The sequence below is a fragment of the Enoplosus armatus genome, chromosome 7 (genome assembly GCF_043641665.1).
Source record: "Enoplosus armatus isolate fEnoArm2 chromosome 7, fEnoArm2.hap1, whole genome shotgun sequence".
Classification (NCBI taxonomy): Eukaryota; Metazoa; Chordata; class Actinopteri; order Centrarchiformes; family Enoplosidae; genus Enoplosus; species Enoplosus armatus.
In genome coordinates this window covers 6,455,658-6,474,672 of record NC_092186.1, presented here as the reverse complement: position 1 = coordinate 6,474,672, position 19,015 = coordinate 6,455,658, and the positions used below count along the sequence as shown (strand labels likewise).

Below are 19,015 nucleotides of genomic sequence, written 5' to 3'. Positions count from 1 at the left end.
GAGTCCTGCTGGCAGCCATTCATGAAGGGCACTTCCATTGTGAAGAAGTCAGCCTGCATAATACTGAATATTTGTACTACACATAATGGTGATTATGCGCCATTCAGACAGAGGCACTTTGACCTGCTCCCCTGAAACATTACACCTGCTTCAGAGCTCAGCCTGCCATTGTTCACGCTGAAGTGGCGCACGCTGCAGTCTGAGACAGGCGGAATTCCCCCCGCAGTCTATATGATAGCACTGCTGCGACTTCTGGTATGTGTACAGCTGGACGGGCTTGGGGGTGGAGGAGATGGGGGCTCCATAATCTGAAGCTGGCACTATTTTAGGTTTTGGAATTCCCCAACACTGCGTGATGAATGATATTAATACCTGACTTACAAACACAGGCATATCTAATGAAGCAAATAATTCAACTTGTACAGGGGGTACACAGTGTTGCCTTTAGAATGAAGATTAATATAGTCTGCAAAGCCCAAAAAAACATCAAATAAAAAAAAAGGGAGATGTAGGATATTTAGTCTACAGATCAATCAGTTTGGGCCAAATTAAAATGTAATAGCCAAGTTAAGAGGCAATAATAAAAGCACTATGTGGTGGCTTTGACTGCTTAAGAGGAGCAATGATGTACAACTACTGGGAGTTATGGAGCTAAATTATACTCCAGCTTGCCTTGTGTAGGAAACTGGCCATGCATGTTATTTTTTGTTAATTAAACATGTCAAGCACATTAGCGAATATACATATCAAGGGGAAAAAACGTACAATAGGTTGACAGGCTAAATACACTCACTAACAAACACGAACACTAACAAATGTGAAACAAAATCATGACAATGTATGCACTAAAAACTATTTCTGTAAATCAGAGTTAAGTCATGATACAAGACATGACTTACATTGGCTGGATACGCCGCATAACTTAACGATAGAAATGAGCGAGCTAGCCTTTAGCCGTTTTCACAACATTAGCTAGCTAATTTAGTGGAAGAAACTGTGACAGCTAACGCCAAGTCGTTTTGTGACCACTATGAAAAGCAAATATGTCTGCCACACTTCTTTTACATTTTCCCCTGGAAATGAAGTAATGAGCTAAGGCAAACTGCATTGAGCCATGTTACTTAAGATACAGCTAGTTAACTCTCGCCTATTTAGCAAGAGTTAGCCTAAATTCACAATGATGCTAACTACAAAAACTATTAGTAATTTTAGCTTCATTTCCCTTCAGCTAGTTGAGCTATTATTTCGGATTAATTTCTGCCTTGACTTGGCTCATTTCCTGCACAATTAGCTGCGCCTGTTGGAGTTTATTCAACTTACAAAATATTCTATGAAATTCAAGCTGTACAGACATATTACCTTCACTGTAACTAATGCTGTCTGACTGTTCCGGTTGCCGGGAGCGCAGAGCAGATAAAGATGGCGGCTGTTTATATATTTGTAAAATCTAAAAAAAAACAAAATCTGGTTAATTAAGACTTTGCACTATTCACCAACTTCATCAGATGTCCTATATTAGTGATATACTGCTAAATTATTATGATTTATTGGAATTATTATTTACATACTCTTGCCTCAGCAGCATTTAGATTTAAATATAGGCCCGCCAAAGCTGTATATTTCTTAAATATTTAAGAAGGTACTGTCCATTAGACATCTTCAGACCGTTTTAATGTTACTATTAAGACAAATTTCCTAATACCAGAGAGGATGTGGAGGATTGCAGGAGAAAGACATCTAGAGTATAAATCTAAAGAGTATTAGTTTCTCAGCACATATATGTCATCATAAGTTTAAAGGAAATGGATGACAGAAACTGGAAAAAACAACAACAAAACAAGGTGGATGAATTAAAAAAACAAATAAGTAGACTGCAGGCAGAGCAGGTGTGGCGTCATCCCTGTTAACGGAGGAGGGAGGGTTTAGGTGTGGTCCCTCTGTTGACCTCTAAACTCCATTTGATTTTTGGCTTTAATTTTCCTTTGAAATAGGCCATTTGGCAGAACTCGTTCAACTGGCACCTCGTTAACTCGTTGGAAACACTTTTAAGCTTTGCTCCACATCATTGTTAGTTGACCAGTCAGAATCCAGAATATAATCACGGCAAAAGTTGTGCATCAGGTTCAGCATGTGCAGCCGTGTAAGCCTAGAAATACAATTCAGTTGTATCATAATGAAACTGCAGCCTACACCTACTGAAGCCCTGCACTATTGCACACCTTACTGATGTCCATGTTTTACCTGCAGCTATATGCAGTGTGTGCATGCTCTTGTAGGCTCTTAGAATTATTAAAGTTAGTGTTAAATAAATGCATTGCCATCAAACACAGAGCACGGCCATTTAACAACGAGGAAACTGTGTCCACTTTCACCTGCAGGTACATTTTTATAGACTGTATACGATTTTACTTGATGAGACTTCAGTAGATTAGAATGAGTCAACAGCAGCGGTGAAAATCAAAAGTGGAAAATTGATTTAGTTTTAAAAATGTATAAATGTAACTCTTTACTATATTTAGCAGCTTTATTTGAACAGACTGTTCAGATAGATGGGTTTATCCCCGTTGTCGGCAGTTGTTTGTCTGCTTTGGGGTGTCTGGTTACTCAGAGAGTTTTTCAGTTAGCCTGAGGCGAAGGCTGTTCAGCATCCACTTAAAGACAGTGCAGCGCCTCCAGACGAGACTGGGGCAGAGGTCAGCACTAAACAGGGGCGGCCATTGTCTCGTGGCAGGTTGGGCACACCGGCCGATGAAAATGCAATCAAAACAAACAGCCCAGCCGATCGGTTCCCTTCTCCAGTGTCTTTATTAATCGCTTGTTCAAAGGCCTAAGACCTTCTCCCCCTCATCTGTCAGCCCCGGCTGGAAGAGGGACACGACTGCAAAACAAAAGAAAGCCCCAAAGTTTCTCCTCCTCTTGTCCCCTTACTTTTATAGAAGTGAAACAGTCTGAAGTCAAATCCTCTGGGGCAAAAGGACAGGCACAAATTCCTCTTTGGAATGCAAAGAAAACAAGCAAGGAGGACAGAATCAGTGGACCAAAGAGATACCTTGATACTTGGAAGCTGAAAAAAATCTAAAAAGCAGTAACATAGAAAATGAATGCTACCAAAGCTCAAAAAGATTAAAGCACCCCTGGTAGCATGTTTTATTTGAAAGCATCATATAATACGTTTTAAACCTGTAGCAGTGTAGTTATTAAGGTTCAATAAATGAATTATTGTAAGCTCAGAGGCTGAACTTCACACAACTTGATGCCCGCTGATGATTTTCAAACACAACGACATTAAAAGTGCCAAAGAGCAGATAGTACGTAATGGCTCTGCACAAAAATGCCGATACAAGGATGCATGAAAATGCATCAAATAATGTGTAATATAAATTATCATTATTGAACACGGTCAGATGACATATAAGTAACCTCAAAAACTCCTCATAACCAAGGAACCCAGTGAGACACAGACAACACAACATGGTTTGTTAGTAGTGATGCAATCATGTGAACCCGACAGCAATTAGTACAAGATAGTGATGACTACATGAATGTGAGTCTGATCATGAGTGAACTCAATAATCATTAATGATTAGACACGCAGTGATGATGTGGTGGACCTGATCTGCAAAGCAAGGCCTTCAGTGTTCATTTAACACTGATGAGTCTGTTTTGATATATATATACATAGATAGTATAGTATCTATGTATAGATAGATAAATAAATAGATTATTGTTATTATTGTTTGCAACAGAGGGTTGATTTAACAGTTGTATGCCACACCTGTTAGCGGCAATTGACAAGTCTATATCTTATGTTTATTTGATTATTGGCCTGTATAATTATTGGTTGTTCATCTGTTTGATTATCTAATGTGTTTTATAATTACTTTGTTTTTCTTTTGTTATTGACCAAATTAAATTTCTAGCTGGTGAGATGCCTTTATAAACCCATTTGGATTTTTTTTTAATCTAAGCAGCACAATCCTGTTTTATGTCCTTTAATGTGTTGTGTTTTTGTGTCTTGTACCTGTGCTGATAAATAAAATAAAGTACTCTAAACTTAATATATAACTTGTTCTGACATCATGTTATCATCATGATTTTGGGAGACCTATAGAGGACATTTATGGGCCAAGACATACAAGCTACAGTATACAACAACAGCTGCCACTGAATGAATACTGAATGATCTGATTAAATAGCAGAAATCTGTCATTCTGGATTAAAGCATCTGCAAAAACATCCGACTTCTTTTAAATTACAACATGCAGTCATGTAATCTGTGTGCCGCTTCGGCCCCGATGGCCCTTTACACATGCATTGTTGCCACAAGTATGCCACACTTATAAATATATCAGGACAGAGCAGCAGCTGAGGATCCAGGCAGACACAACTGTTCTCAGGTCACTTTGGACCTCCAGACAGTGTCAGTCTGAGCGGTGGTCCAGGTCAAACACAGAGCAGGGAGATTCCCAGCTTCTTCAATTCAAGTCAGATGTTCTCAGTACATAAATACATGTGAAAGATTATAGCTGAACACACATTTGCCATATTTGTACCACATGTTAAATCCATGCAATATGTTGATTTAGTATGCTGCTTCAGGATTTAATATCTTTTAAAAAGAGCTGTAATATCACATGGCTTCAGATACATCCCGACATTAAGGAAAACTAATTCTGTAAGTTTATACAATATATATGTACTTACCGATGGAAGGGAAACTCTGGGTAATACTGCACAGCTGTGTAAGGTGAATTCATGTTGTCATGCCAAACTTCACTTTGCTGAGATCTTCAAAAAAAATGATCAGCTTGTCATAAAGGCACGTGTATCAACGGCTGTTCATGAGAATAAATACAGTTCATGAAAAAAAAAAATCATAAATACAAATAAATAAACAAACAAACAGGCCTGGATTAAAGTGCCGGAGGGTACAGTGCAGAGTGGAGAAAGTTTGAGAGATGTTTTGAATTTAGGTATTTTTTCTTAGGCTACCCTACAAATAGGAGGGGCTTGTGCCAGCTCTCTGACCAATCCCCAGCTGCAGTTGTACAAGATATCACTCACTCTCAGTTGCTAGGATATACATATCAAGCAACTACATTTGACCCTGCACCCCCCCCCCCCCCCCACCACCTACCACCCAACAAACACAGCTAGCCACTGTCCTGAATAGCTCACCCCCTCCCCTACTCCTCTGTGTGTTTCTCTGGCCATGTCTTGACATTTCCACCCAGATTGCGAGTGTTTTTTTTTTTTTTTTGTTGCGAGGTTGAGGGCCCGTCTGTTGCGTCACGCCTCTCACCAAGGCCCGGGAGGCTTCAAGCACACCGAACATGGCTGATTCAGAAAAAGATCACAGTGAGTGAAACAACAAAAATATTTCATTTTAAGGAAGTGAAAGGTCTCAGATGTCTGATGAGATGTTGGTGGAAGGTAAACGATGGCCATTAACAGAAAACAAGACGACCATGACCCTCCTACATCCTCTTTAAGCTTGAGCGGGAGATAAGGAGACACCAGACAAAAGTACTGTGGTTTGAAAACCCTTATTTAAGCACGCACTCATATCGTGCCACATCCTAGCACATACTCCCAATTCAACATCAGACTCTCCCTCTCACCCAAGCAGTGTGACACTGTAAACCTAGAGGTCTTGTGTGGTTTTCAGAGATGAACGGCAGATGAATCAGCAGGCTAAAATAAAAGGCAGGGTCACGACGGGGGGAATGATAATAAATAGATGTGGTGTATCCAGGGAACACAAACGTCTAAGCTGCTCTCTTGTACTTTTAATAAAGACGTACAGGCTCTCTCTCTCTCCCCTCTGACTGCCTGCACACTGGGAAACCAACCTGGTGTGACACTGTGCTCACACAGCTGTTTATTTTAAAGATATACTGTACCGAAGTGCAGTATTTCCTACCAAACAAGATTTCTTTTTAAAAATGCCACATTCCAAATACTAAATAATTACAAAAAAAGCCTAAAATGATCACACAATGAAACCTGAGGCTCTTAATTGTACTGTAACTGTATTTAGGCTCAGCAGGGCTCTGGGCTAAATGCTATCATCAGCATGCTAGCATGCTCTCAATGACAATGGAAATGCTAACATGCTTTTATTTAAACATGCATGTTTAGCAGGAATTGTTTGTCATGGCCGCTATCTTGGCATGCTAACTGATGCTCATTAGCACTAAACTCAAAGTACAGCTGAGGCTGCTGGGAATGTCATTAGTTCTGCAGGTATTTGGTCATAAACTGAAGTATAAGACAAATTAAAATTTAGACCTGGGGCTGGCGCTTATTAGATGATGTGTTAAGGGAAGACCAAAGTGATTATAATTCATCAATAGTAATTCATTCAGGGGGACATGAATCTCTCTACCAATTTTCATGGCGATCCATCCAATAGTAGTTGAGACATGTGACTAAACAGAGATGTCAACCTCATAGTGGCTCTGGACAAACAGTATGGGAATCACCAAGTCATTCGGATTCATCCTCTGGGGAGTAGGAATTTCTTTACAACATTTCATGGAAATCCATCAGCAAAAAAAAAAAAAAAAGCCCATTATCCGTCACTTTTTATCAAATTTTCTGACATAAACAGTTGGCACATGGATAAAATACAGAATAGCTGGTTGTCAAACCCTGAAGAGGATACCAATGCTGTTGCCATGTGCACTGAATCGCAACAAGTGCTGTCCAAGCAACTATTCCCCAAGGTCACTGCTGTACATATCAGTTCACGTTAACCAGCTTGCTCTTTTAAATAAAATCCAGGCTGTGCTCACATCATATACAGTAAAAACTCACTTGTAAAAGTTCAGAGTGATTATTATGTTACTAATACAACAAATTCCCTCTAATAAACCTTTTACACTCACTGTAGCTTTGACCGCGTCCACCTCTCAACATAACAAGGACAAACTGACCTCAAGATGTCATTAAATCTGATATTTACAACGACATCTGAAACCCTTACATCATTAATTACTCTGAGGCTCAGGCGTTGGGAACCGGTCACCAAACCTCTATTACTTCATTTGAGATGTATGTGTGTGTTTATGAGTTGGCAGCTACGTCAGTGACATGTCTGGTACTGTCATCAGTAGGAGTGCACATATGTCTAATGTGGTTATTATCCTCGCAGGGTTCTGATTTGAGAGCGCTAAGCTCGCTTTAATCTGCAATTGTGCAGTCAAAGCCATAGATGGCAACCAGCCTGTGTGACTGTACAGCCCAATATATGTTTAATTTTTCGTGTTGGTGTGTACATTGTCCTTAAGGCGTTATGAGGCCCCATTCACACAGCCTTATTAATGTCAAGAGTTTACATACGGGATGCCAAAGAGCAGTTGGTGCAGCAGCTGATGAAGTAGCCCCGACGTTTGCCGCACTATGGAGAGATGTGTTATCAGTGTCAGTCACACACACCACACTGTGGCCAATCACTCTCACACTGCGAGGGGGTTATGTGGGCATACTTGTGTGCGTCTGTGTGTATATTCCAGTTGGTGACTAATGCAGGGGAAATCCAGATGAGTCAAAACTACCAGTGTCCGGTGCAGTGTCTGAGAGGTGATAATTTACAGCCTATGCACTAAACTGCCCAGCAACTTGGCATTGTTCATAACATCCCTATAGGGAAACCGCTATTTTAACTGACAATATGTCGGGTGAAGTTCAAGGGGCCGTGAAGCGGAAGGATCAAGAACATGAATCCACTGTTCATATAAAACTAAATGAATCCATACATTTTTAAAACGCTCAGTAGGAGCATATAAATTCAGTTCCTGGAGCATGGAATATTTTCAACCTCATACAACCAGTCCTGCACTTCCATAACGGCGCTGAAGCCGTAGACTATCATGAGCTTTCCCATGTGACCAGTAAAACCTGTATTTCCATTCACTGAATCACTTTTTACGGTAAATTCAGATTCCCAGACAATTATTGATGCGTTCCCACGGTGTGATTCAAGTTTTTTGTGTGTGTCTTTTGTCACAGTGACTTTTACACCTGATATCAAGTTGTTGTCACGTTGGGAAAATCTATCTTGCCTGTAGCAACAAAAAGGCAGTGAGCCAGAGTTGAATAATGCATCCTGTATAACTAGCTTCAGTTGGAAACAGATTTGTTTGTTAGATGTTAATACACTACAGCAGTGATTATGAGTAATAATGTGTTATGGCGGAACTGGTGGACAAAAGAAAAGGCAACCAATAATTCAAAAAAGGCTTTTTAAAGAAATAAATAAATAATTGTTACAGCGTCTACGTTAAAGAGCATTTATTATTTTTTGATTACATGAGGGCAGCAGAACAATTAGCTAGCAAACCGTTACTGTTGGCTAGCAAACAAACAGTTAGCAAACATCCAGCAGACATGGAGCAACATTAGCATTTCATTTGGAGTCGTGCTTCTGGCGACCTCAAGAGTGTAAGTCCAACAAGCTAGTTCAGTCGCTAACTTTGTTGTTGCTAACTGTTTGGTTCTGGGCAGGTAGCGTACAGTCGGTTTATTAGAGCTTTCCTGCCTGAAAACAGCTGCCTACCAAGGTTGATGATAGTTTTTCGGGCTAAAAAAACAAAACAATGAGCTAAAAGTGTCTAAAAGCTCAGTAGAGCTGATGTGAATTGCAGACTTGGGTGATAATTGTCTGTGGGTTTGTCCCTACTTAGCAACTAGGGCTTCAACTAATGACTATTTTCTCAATAAATTGATTATTTGTTATAGGGAAAAAATCCCCATTATAATTTCCTATAGCCCAGATATTTATTGATGTTTTATCCAGACATCAGTCCAAAACCCTGACATTCAGTGTGCTATCATATATGACAAAGAAAATCTTCAAGTCCTCACATTTGAGAAGCTGGAACCAGTCAGTTTTTGCTAAGAAAACAACAGAAACAATGAATAGATTATTAAAATACTTGACGCTTACTTTGACTAATTGTTTCAGCTCAACAAGCAACCCCACTCACATTACATACAGTCTATTTGAGCTGTTGTCAGTACAAAAAATACTGAGTAGTGTAGCTTTAAGTTCACGAAAAAAAAAACAGGGTAATCATTTGTGCACATAAACTGGAATTGTTCATGTATTAATGCATCATAAAACATGCTGCACTAATATTAAGGGGTCATTTGAATACAGACTTTCAAAAAGAGGATTGTATAAAGGGGGCCGTTACGAGCCAAGAGCTCTAAAACAGTGATTCCTCAAACAGAACCTTGTGTACAGTGTATAGATTTGGATAACCGGCAGGCCACCAGGGATTGCAGACCAAACAAAACATGAAACTGTGGATTAAAACCTGCTCCGGTTCAAACGAGTACCACTGGGTTGCTTTGTTTTTCTTCCCAAAGGATACAGAATCCCATCACGGGCCAGAGCGGAGCACTTTTTGGTAAACACAATCAAAGCTTTCCAGCGACTAGTCCCAGATCTGAGAAGCAGACAACCAGTGAACCCCGAACCATCAATCACAGCTAATCCAACAGTAAACCTGTCTTTGCTGTCTTTTGATGTCAGTCAACATCACTCATGGCGTGGTGTTAGCGTAGCGCAGAGTAATTTCACATTCACAACGGGGAAATGAACCGAAACATGGGCTCATTACCACATAATTACATAAATAATTCCCTAATGTGATATTCAAGCGGTCTGCATACACTAAATAAATAAATGTGAGCTCCAGCTCACTGTTAAATCTCGATCATTAGCAAACTAAAGATAAAATGTAACTGAGCCATTATCACCAGAGATGAATTACACGATGCTTAACTTAAAATGCTCACTGCTACTAAACATGTTCCCCCTGCCTTACTAATCATTTCTAGGCCGGCAATTCATCAGGATTAGATGGTGATCATCTTCTCAATGGAGAGCAGGCATTAAATGAGGAAATTGTCCAGACTCAGGAGCAGGGGTGATGATATTTTACACTGTAAGAGCAGGTGTTACCGGGGACCTGCTTCAGCACTTCTGTGAGGTAACACAATCTTTCATATTCTAACTTTCAGAAATATAGTCCATGATGTAAAAGTTGTGGACCGGTGTTTAGCAACCACACCGCCGGTCTCCTGGCAACAGGTTGACAAGTGTGATTGGTCTGCCCCTCAACCCATTAAAAAGCATGTTTGCGTAGGACATAATGATGCCTGGGGGCAGCTCAAAGACACATTACCCCCCCCTTCCTCCCACCATCCATGAGCTTACACTCGTCCACATGTAATCTAAGCGAGGGGTTGAAGTGTCCTTTGTCACTGGATACACTTTAAAAATAAAACGCGCTGTCGATGTTCTGGGATGCTTGAATGAAAGTGGATATTTCAGAGGCATTTCTTAGAGTCTCTGATGAGTAGATGGATATAGTTCATCTGTAACATACCGAGGCCATCAAACAATTACATGTCGTACGCGCTGTGCATCGTGAAAAAATCCCTGAATACCACAAACAAAACTGGGACAATCGTCATTTTCTCTTTCAGACAGAAGAAAACAAATCCTGTATTCACATTAGCTTCAATTCATGCTGCTGGCGTATCAGTAGGAGAGAGGCTCGCTTTTATTGGTGCTGATTTCACTGTTAAATTCCACTCGTGGATCACAGTCGATAAAAAAACACGACCCTCAACTTTCAACAACGACCTTGATTTTATTGGTTTAGTCATTCTTTTTTTTTTGCCATCCTATTCTTCACTTACAGCAGGTGACGCTAGCTCAAGTGAAAACCCGCATAATCCTTATTCGCTAATTGATAGGCTCAGAGAATTTACATTGCAATGACCACATATGAAAGCTGATCCAGGAGAGCAGGAGGCGGCGGGATGGGAATGTTTGCAGTGTCAGGTAGACCAGGTTCCAGCAGGATAACGTCACACGTCGGTTTCTGTCAGTGATTGTGATTGTGCATCTGTTTCGTGGCATGGCTGTTGTGAGCTTTTCTGAAACAGACATGGCAACGCGCTCTCCGCTCCTCTCGTCTTACTCTTACTATAGCCATACATGATGTCTCCATCGGCTGCCAAACCATGCCAGGCTCTGCGAAAGGCCCTCGCAGCAGGTGGCGTGCTGTTCTCAGGATGCAGATGCTGGTCGAGTGGGGGGGGGGGCGGACCTCCACATCTGATAAGTTCATAAGTGGCATTTGTTGAGCGACGGTGTCAGTGTCAACCTCTAGCTCCACATCACATAATGAAAGTAGAGTCTGAGTCACTCTTCACCTGGCTCGGCACTGACACAGTTCAAACACCTTCAGATGGTCATTAAGCCTTTTGGTTCAAAAGCAATTATAATACAGGACTAAAGATGTCACTACTCTCTTGAGTTTAGATGTTTTCTATCATGTACAGTACTTCTGTGAACAGATGAATGCACCAATTTGTTTCTTAATTTGACATGATTCCTATTATTGCAAAATGGTGGTATCATATGTAGCTTTATGTCCAATACAACTTACTGTAACTAGAGAACAAAATACTAAATGTTATCATTGATGTGATGTAGCTGAGGATGAATTTAATTCAGACTCTTTCAAGGAGTGGTTTCCACATTTCTGGAAATGCACTTTGCTTTCTTGAGTATTTTTTTCTTAAATATAAAGCTAGTGCGAGCAACCAGTTAGCTTAGCTTAGCACAAAGACTGGAAGCAGGGGCAAAAAGCTAGCCTGGCCCTGACCACGGATAGAAAATGAGTCTACCAGCACCACTAAAGCTCACTAAATAAGTTGTTAGAGACCTGAGAGTTAGAGGAGGAAATCACACATTACTGATTGGAATCGTTTCATTCAGTTCAAAGATGGCAGTTTCTTTAAGCTACGCAACCGCATCATTGTTCAACAGCACTTCAGCACGAAGAGAGAAGTGAACGCATCACTCGCAAGCAAGCGAACTTCCCAAAACGTATGACTACTACTTAAATTTAACATGAAGCGGTTGCGTCATAAAGACAGCTCCCAAAACACAGAAGGCCACCCCTGTATATCACATGTAGCAATAGCAAAGGAAGTTGGAGCAGAGAACAGAGACGGTTCCAAGTTGAAATTCCTGGGAAAATGTTAATCTTATCTGTAATCACATATTGCCCAAAATAATAACCAACAATCACAGAAAATCATACAAAAGTCATAAAAGCTTCACAGATCGATGTTTATCAGTTTAACATGGAACACTAAGCCTGAAGTGCGTTGCTATGCCTGCATGAAATATACTGTTTTGGCCTTCTGTGTTTGTTTTTGCTTTGTAATACAAGAAGTGAGCATTAACCAAGCAGGAAAATAACAGGTCTGAAAAACAAATCCGTTCTTAAGTCTGCAGCAGGCTGGCTGAGAAGGTTGCAGGACAGGTTTGTTGAGCCTCGGGGGCCTGTGGATCCCATTCGGCTCCTGCACTCTGTCTCTCCTCACTCGGCCCCAACAGTGCAGCGTGTTACTTCTACATAAGGCCCATAAACCATTTGAAATATGCGTAATCCTGACAGACGCTCATATGCGGCTAAGTTCAGTGATCCCGAAAACATCTCGGAGCAATGCCACTCTCTCGCTTCTGAGGAAAAACCTACCTGATGACAAATCTCTGAACTTTCACTGCTAAAGCAAACACATCAAGTTGATGGTAAGTGTAGATGAATGCATGTCCAGCGCTGTTTTGGGTGCTATGTGATATCCATTGTTGGCTTTTAGCATCCATTATTCCCCTGGTTTAGTTTTGGGGGGGTGGGGGGGTGGGGGGTGTAAGAGTGGAAAATGTGATGAATATGTCATCAGTCAGCCTTTTTCCATGTAATCTACAGATGCCAAATTGCTCCTTTTCAGCCCCACCCCGTCCTGACGAAGCCAAGTAACTGTGCAACTCTCTCTCTCTCACACACACACACACACACACACACAGGCAAGCTGCTCCAACACCCTCAGGTGGACTGCACTGATAGCGAAGGATGGAAAAGAGATCAACCGCTTGGACGAATAGTTTGACTGCCAACTTTTACTGTAAGGTGATTCTGTGAAGGCATTGCCATGGAACCCCCCCCCCCACACACACACACACACACACACACATATACACTTGGAGGCGTCATCACACCTCTCCTCCCTCTGTCAGCATTAGTCACAGAGAAGTCATCGCACAAAGAAAAGAAGCCGATCTTTCACCATGTGAGGCCTTTCAAAACACCACACCATCCCACTTATCAAAACAATTTTTAAAAGGGGGTTGAATAGATTTCAGCAATGCCAGGAAGCGCGGAAATGTAACCCAAGTCGTTCAAATCACGTTGAACTGACCGAGGAGCGTCTGTGACCAATCTGCACCCTGCGCCACAGTCAGGACTGTCTACGCTGCGGCACAACAAGAAATGCCACAGCCATGTCGGTGGCACCTAGCGTCTCGTGGCAGACTGAACACTGGTGGTGTATAAACAGCTGGAATGTAAACTCTGTCCACGCACAGACATCACACCCGTCAGCGCTGTCTGACCAATAGGAAGGCGTCACAGTGCCACCAGCAGGTTTTGGAGCAAAGGACAAAATAAAAAACAACCCAGAAAACAAATCTGAGCTCTTAAAAAGTCTGTCACCATGATCAACCAATGAGCACTGAGAGCACGTAGGCATGATACAGTTATTTCTCAAGGCTCCAGCTGTGATCCTCTTTAAGTGAAACACCGGCTGCATCTCATCAGTTCGTGCCTCCAGATCTTATAAATCAGGCCCCCTGAAGGCTGCGGCCATGCGAGCCGTGACAAACCAATTCTGGTTTGCGCCTCCTATGAGCCCCGTGTTGAGAAAATATTTACTGTGCATGTAAAGTACGTCCAGGGGGTGGCCAGTTCATGTCTGCCGAAGGTTAGCAACGGCAGACATCTGGTGAAATTGTAGCCCCCAGCTGTCGCCAGCCTGACATCTCCTTGCTCTCAAATTTATCTTCCGCCACTGGGACATCTGCGTACGACATGCCGGCCATATCGAGGACATATTTGCAAAACTGTGAGGAGGTTGCTGGGGACACAGTGGCTGACACAAGAAGCACACGGGTCTGCTGCTGCTGGGCGGAGGGGGGGGGGCAGGTCAGAGGGAAGGGAGAGCCGGGGCACTCACTTAGCGTCAAGCCATCACATTCTTCCCTCCTGTGCCGGAGGTCAGGCTTGGGGGACAGTTAAAGGAGCTCTGCCTTGAACCGGGGCTCAGACTGACATCTTAACCTCGCTCATAAACTGCCCCACTTGCCGAGGAAGCAGGCCCTTGAGGCAGAAACGGCCACAGCTCAGACCAGTGTGATTAACATTCTTAAAGGATAATAACACTATTTTGACGTATGGCTCATGCGTGGTAGCCTATGTTTTCACACTGGGAGACAGTGGTTCGGGATGGGTTTGTGTTTCTGAGATTTTTGGTTTTCATTTTAGGCTGACTGAGTAATGCAGAAAAATGTGCCTTAAAAAATCCCTAAAAACGACAGTGGTGGAAGTCTGCAAATCATGTACTTCATTAAAAGTAGAAATACCACACGATAAAAATACTCAGTTACAGATATTCAAATGTTACTTAAGTAAAATTATAGAAGTATAGAAAAATTAACTTTTTTTAGAACTATTTTCTAAAAAAGAGAAAAAGAAAGGAAGTCTCTGCTTCTAATATTTCAATATCCATATTACATCTGCTGTATCTTATGATTAAACTCTTCCTTTCAGATTGCCTCACACACGTTACACAAATATTTTGATTTAAAAAATGGTTTTCCCACTGTACAGCACTTTCACATACAGTATTTGAGTATGTGCTTGTTTTAGCACTTCGCTAAGAAATGTCCATCAAATGGGAATATTCCAGGGGTGTTTTGCACAGTTTAATAAACATTTTCTTAAAACTCTACGTGCATTATCTTTGGAAACTTTGACCCACCCACACTCACACCCACTAGAATTTGAAGTACAGGTCTGTGGTTTGAATGACGCTCTGCTGCACAGCATGAGCTTGTAGACTTGGACCCACCAGTGCATCTGGCAGAGTTTAAGAGGCTAAAAGTGTAGAACACACACTCAGCTGATCACGTCTCAGGTTTAATCCCTGATAAAATGACTGAGGCTCATTGGACATGATTAGACTTACAAACATACAACCGCGCCACTACTGAGACCTATTAAGCAATATGTAAAGCTTGAATAAAACTTACTGCTGTATATACAAAACTATGCTGGAGCAGTGCATTTCCTATGGCTGCATATGCTGTCTCTATGTGTGCACAGTGTGTAGAGGAAGGCAGACTATTGTTTCCCCCTGTTGGCAACAACGTGAATGTTAAATGACAAACTCTAAACTTAACTAAATGGAATTTAACATTGATTTAAGTTAATGACAAACTATTGTAAATCATAACTCGGACATTAATCAAACCGTGTTTTCCACTGGAGCGATAAAATATTATCACGGGCATCAGGTTGCAGACAGCTATGATATGTATGTGTATGCGTATGTGTGTGTGTGTGTGTGCATGATTTTAATATGAATGTGGGTTTAATATGTGTGTGTGTGTACATGTCTGAGGCTCCCGCCGGTCCCGGTGCAGACTCGGCTCATTCTCCTCCACTGCAGCCTTTCCAGCAGCTTGTCATCGGTGCTTAGTCTCACCACCGCTGACCGTCTGCCCAGCGTCTAACCGAGAAGGGGGGGGGGCATCCTAAAACAAGGAGCTGGATGACTGACATGGCAACACAGACTCACTCTCATATACTGCCTGACATGTGAGATACATGGCACAGAATGCAATCATCATCCACCCAGTGAACAGTGATGTTGAAGACGAGCCAGTATGGTGATTTTCATCAGTTACACAAGCTGCGTGTACAGACTGGAGCTACAGCTCAGTCAGCACACTTTCACTTGACACTTGACATTCAGCATAATCACACTGGTACACTCTGCTGAGGTTTATTTCAGTTATAATAAAGACTGAACTCAGAGCATGTATATTTCTGTATTGTTCATTTGCTTTACATAGCCTATTGATAACCATGTAGTGCGTTTGTACATAATCTATACAGTAATGAAAACTTGGACCAACACTTTTCACTTTTTCTGTCAGGACCTTAAATGTTTGATCAATTAAAAATGTATCTTTACACTGATTGACTTTAACTAGCAATTATCCCCACGGGCTAATCACAAGCTATAGTATCTATATATCTGCCCCACCTGCTGGTTGTTGGTGTTTCTTCTTACAGCGATTTTTAAAGGGATAGTTTGATATTTTGGGACATGTGTTTATTCACTTTCTTGTCGAGAGTATGACAAAGAGATTGATACCACTCTCACATCTGTCTGTTCAATATGAAGCTGCAGCCAGGAGACAGTTAGCTTAGTTTAGCATACAAACTGGTAACAGCTAGCCTGGCTCTGTCCAAAGGTAAAAAACCCCAGGAAAAAGTCTAACACATAAGGCCTCATACGACTACAACTTGAGCCAGGCTAGCTGTTTCCCCTTGTTTCCAGCCTTTGTGCTAAGCTAAGCTAACCGGCTCCAGGCTGTCGCTTCATATTTATTGTACAGACATGAGAGTGGGATCGACGTTGTCGTCTTCTCCAAAATGTCGAACTATTCCTTTAAAGAGTTGACTGGACTGATGGTAGCATTACTTGTGTTCTGGGTCTGAAACACTTCTATAAGTCGGCCTTTGTATCACACTTAGAGCTAAATGATATGAATTGGAACTTAACTAAGTACCTTTACTCAAGTACTGAACTTATGGATAATTTTGACTTACTTGTACTTGAGTATTTCCATTGTCTGCTACTTTATACTTCAACCACACTACATTTAAGAGGCAATATTGTACATTTTACTCCACTACATTTATCTGACAGCTGTAGTTACTATGCAGACTATGTTTTTACATACAAAACATCAGTTTATATGCTGAATTGTTAAGATTAAACTGACCAACATTATATAAGGTCATTAAAATGAACGAGCTACAACATTATGCGTCAGTAATATGAATCCAATAATAGATTATGTCATAATAAAACATTCTGGCTAAATGAGTACCTTTACTTTCGATGCTTTCAGTACATTTTGCTGAGAATACTTTTACTTAAGTAGAGTTTTGAAAGCAGGACTTTGATAGTAATGGAGTTTTTTTTTACAGTGGAGTATTGCTACTTTTATTTCTGAGTTTAAATACTGGAGGACAGCTATCTGTCACTGATTTCATTCTTTGTGGTTTAGCCATTATTGTCCGATGTACACTCGGAGAGTTGGCGTGATATTTTTGTCTTGGTAATCTGACATGTTTGAAATGTATCAGTTGAATTTGGAGAGCTCTGGCATCCACAGTGTTTTAAGGCAGAAGAAAAAAAAAATCTAGTTTTAAAAAGATAGGACTATAACCATCATCATTTCCCTTCATGGGACGTTACATGATTCCACGATTCTTTGAATGCATAAAAAAGGGAAAATAATTATGAACGAATTATATTTACTGCGGCTCTGATTTCACTGTACACAAACATATAAATATATAAAAAGGTAAGAGAGTCAGATAAAGGTTGCACATTTCTTGAATGTCCCTCTCAGCTTTTGTTTTCCATGATAAGAATCCAGGGTGTGTTCTGGGCTGTAACATTCTGCATAGTTGGGAGGGTTAGTGGATTTGACAGTTCTCCAAGTGTCCCATAGCCCTGAGTTCAGCGAACACACTCCAGACACAACAGTGACAGCTGGGGGAGGGATAAATAAAAACAGTGTCTCTATCTCCATTACAAGACAGCAATCCAAACAACAACCCAGTAGCCTCTGTGCGCGCGTGCATGCGTGCATGCCAACAAATCCACATCCACACACACTTTTCCTCACACATTCACTCCTTCACACTTACTGTATTCGCCACTGCGAGGGCAACAGATGGAAAAACGAGAGAGGCGAGAAGAAGGGGAAAGCGCTACACAGAACATAATAAATGCTGTTGGACTTGGCCCGTTAGCAACCAGCATTCCTCTGACAGGTGTAACATGTTTACCAAACAAACAAGCGGCGCAGATGTCAGAGAAATGAAAATGGGGACTTGAGGTTGCACGACCTGCGAAAAGAAGCCTGGTATCCAAGCTGGCATATCTACGAGGGCTTTGAAGGTATTTCAGAGAGATGAGAAGACTGCGTGCCACACCAGGATCGCAAGGGTGTCTCGCAGAATTTGTCTTATGTTACTCGCCCCAAGCATCCCAGGCAGCTCTGGTTGTTAGCCGGGGCCATCCAGGGTCACAGGCACTGATGGGCAGTTTTTAAGCCTCTCACTTTCCCGATCACATTCCACTTCGGGGCAGTGGGAAAATCGTCTCACATCACAATCAAGCAAAATAACCACTTGGATCTGTCGAGCCAGACATGGAGACTTCCGATGCGCCCTCCCGTGACCTTGACCTCCAACAAAACCACTTGTACCGGGCCGTCTCCCCAACAAGCCTCACGCTAACTGGCTAATTTGTTAACTGCTAACTTATACCTCACTGAGGGACTTTTAAGATTCATTTTTACTGAAGTCAGACTCTCCCTTTATGCACTAGTGTCAGTCCACAACCACAAACTGCCAGTTGATCAGTTTGATGTTCTGCTGGTGGAAAATAATTGGAGTGAAGCACAAGCCGTATTATCTAGCCCGAGGTGCCAACTTACCTTTCCAGAAAGGAATGCAATCATTAGCTTTGAAAGTCATTTATCTTGTGAGTCCATGTGCTTCCCTTTGACAAAGCAGTGATATACACCTACTGTGCTTGCTGTGTCGAGAGTGTGGAGGAAAATGTGATGAAGAAGACTTTAACCTGTCAGATTCATGAGTAAAACGCAACCATTTAATTTGTTCATAAGATTCAGGCCAGAATATGTCGAACTAAGAAAATACTGCACAACCTTAGTGTGGTTCAAGTAGTTCAGTAATCCAATTTCTAAAGTTATATACTTGAAGCTGCACGCATCGTTTTTTAAAATATTAGCAATGGATCAAATGAGTAACAA

General features: G+C 41.5%; 1 protein-coding gene across 2 annotated transcripts in view; it reads right to left on the bottom strand.

The window, feature by feature from the left end:
* The window catches only part of tp63 (tumor protein p63), a 31,285-nt gene extending 26,528 nt beyond the window's left edge, over positions 1–4,757 (bottom strand). For both annotated transcript variants that reach the window (XM_070909519.1, XM_070909520.1), the window contains exon 1: positions 4,705–4,757. In XM_070909519.1, the coding sequence (XP_070765620.1) occupies positions 4,705–4,757 (53 nt within the window). The remainder of the gene's footprint in view (positions 1–4,704) is intronic.
* Positions 4,758–19,015: the final 14,258 nt, after the last annotated feature.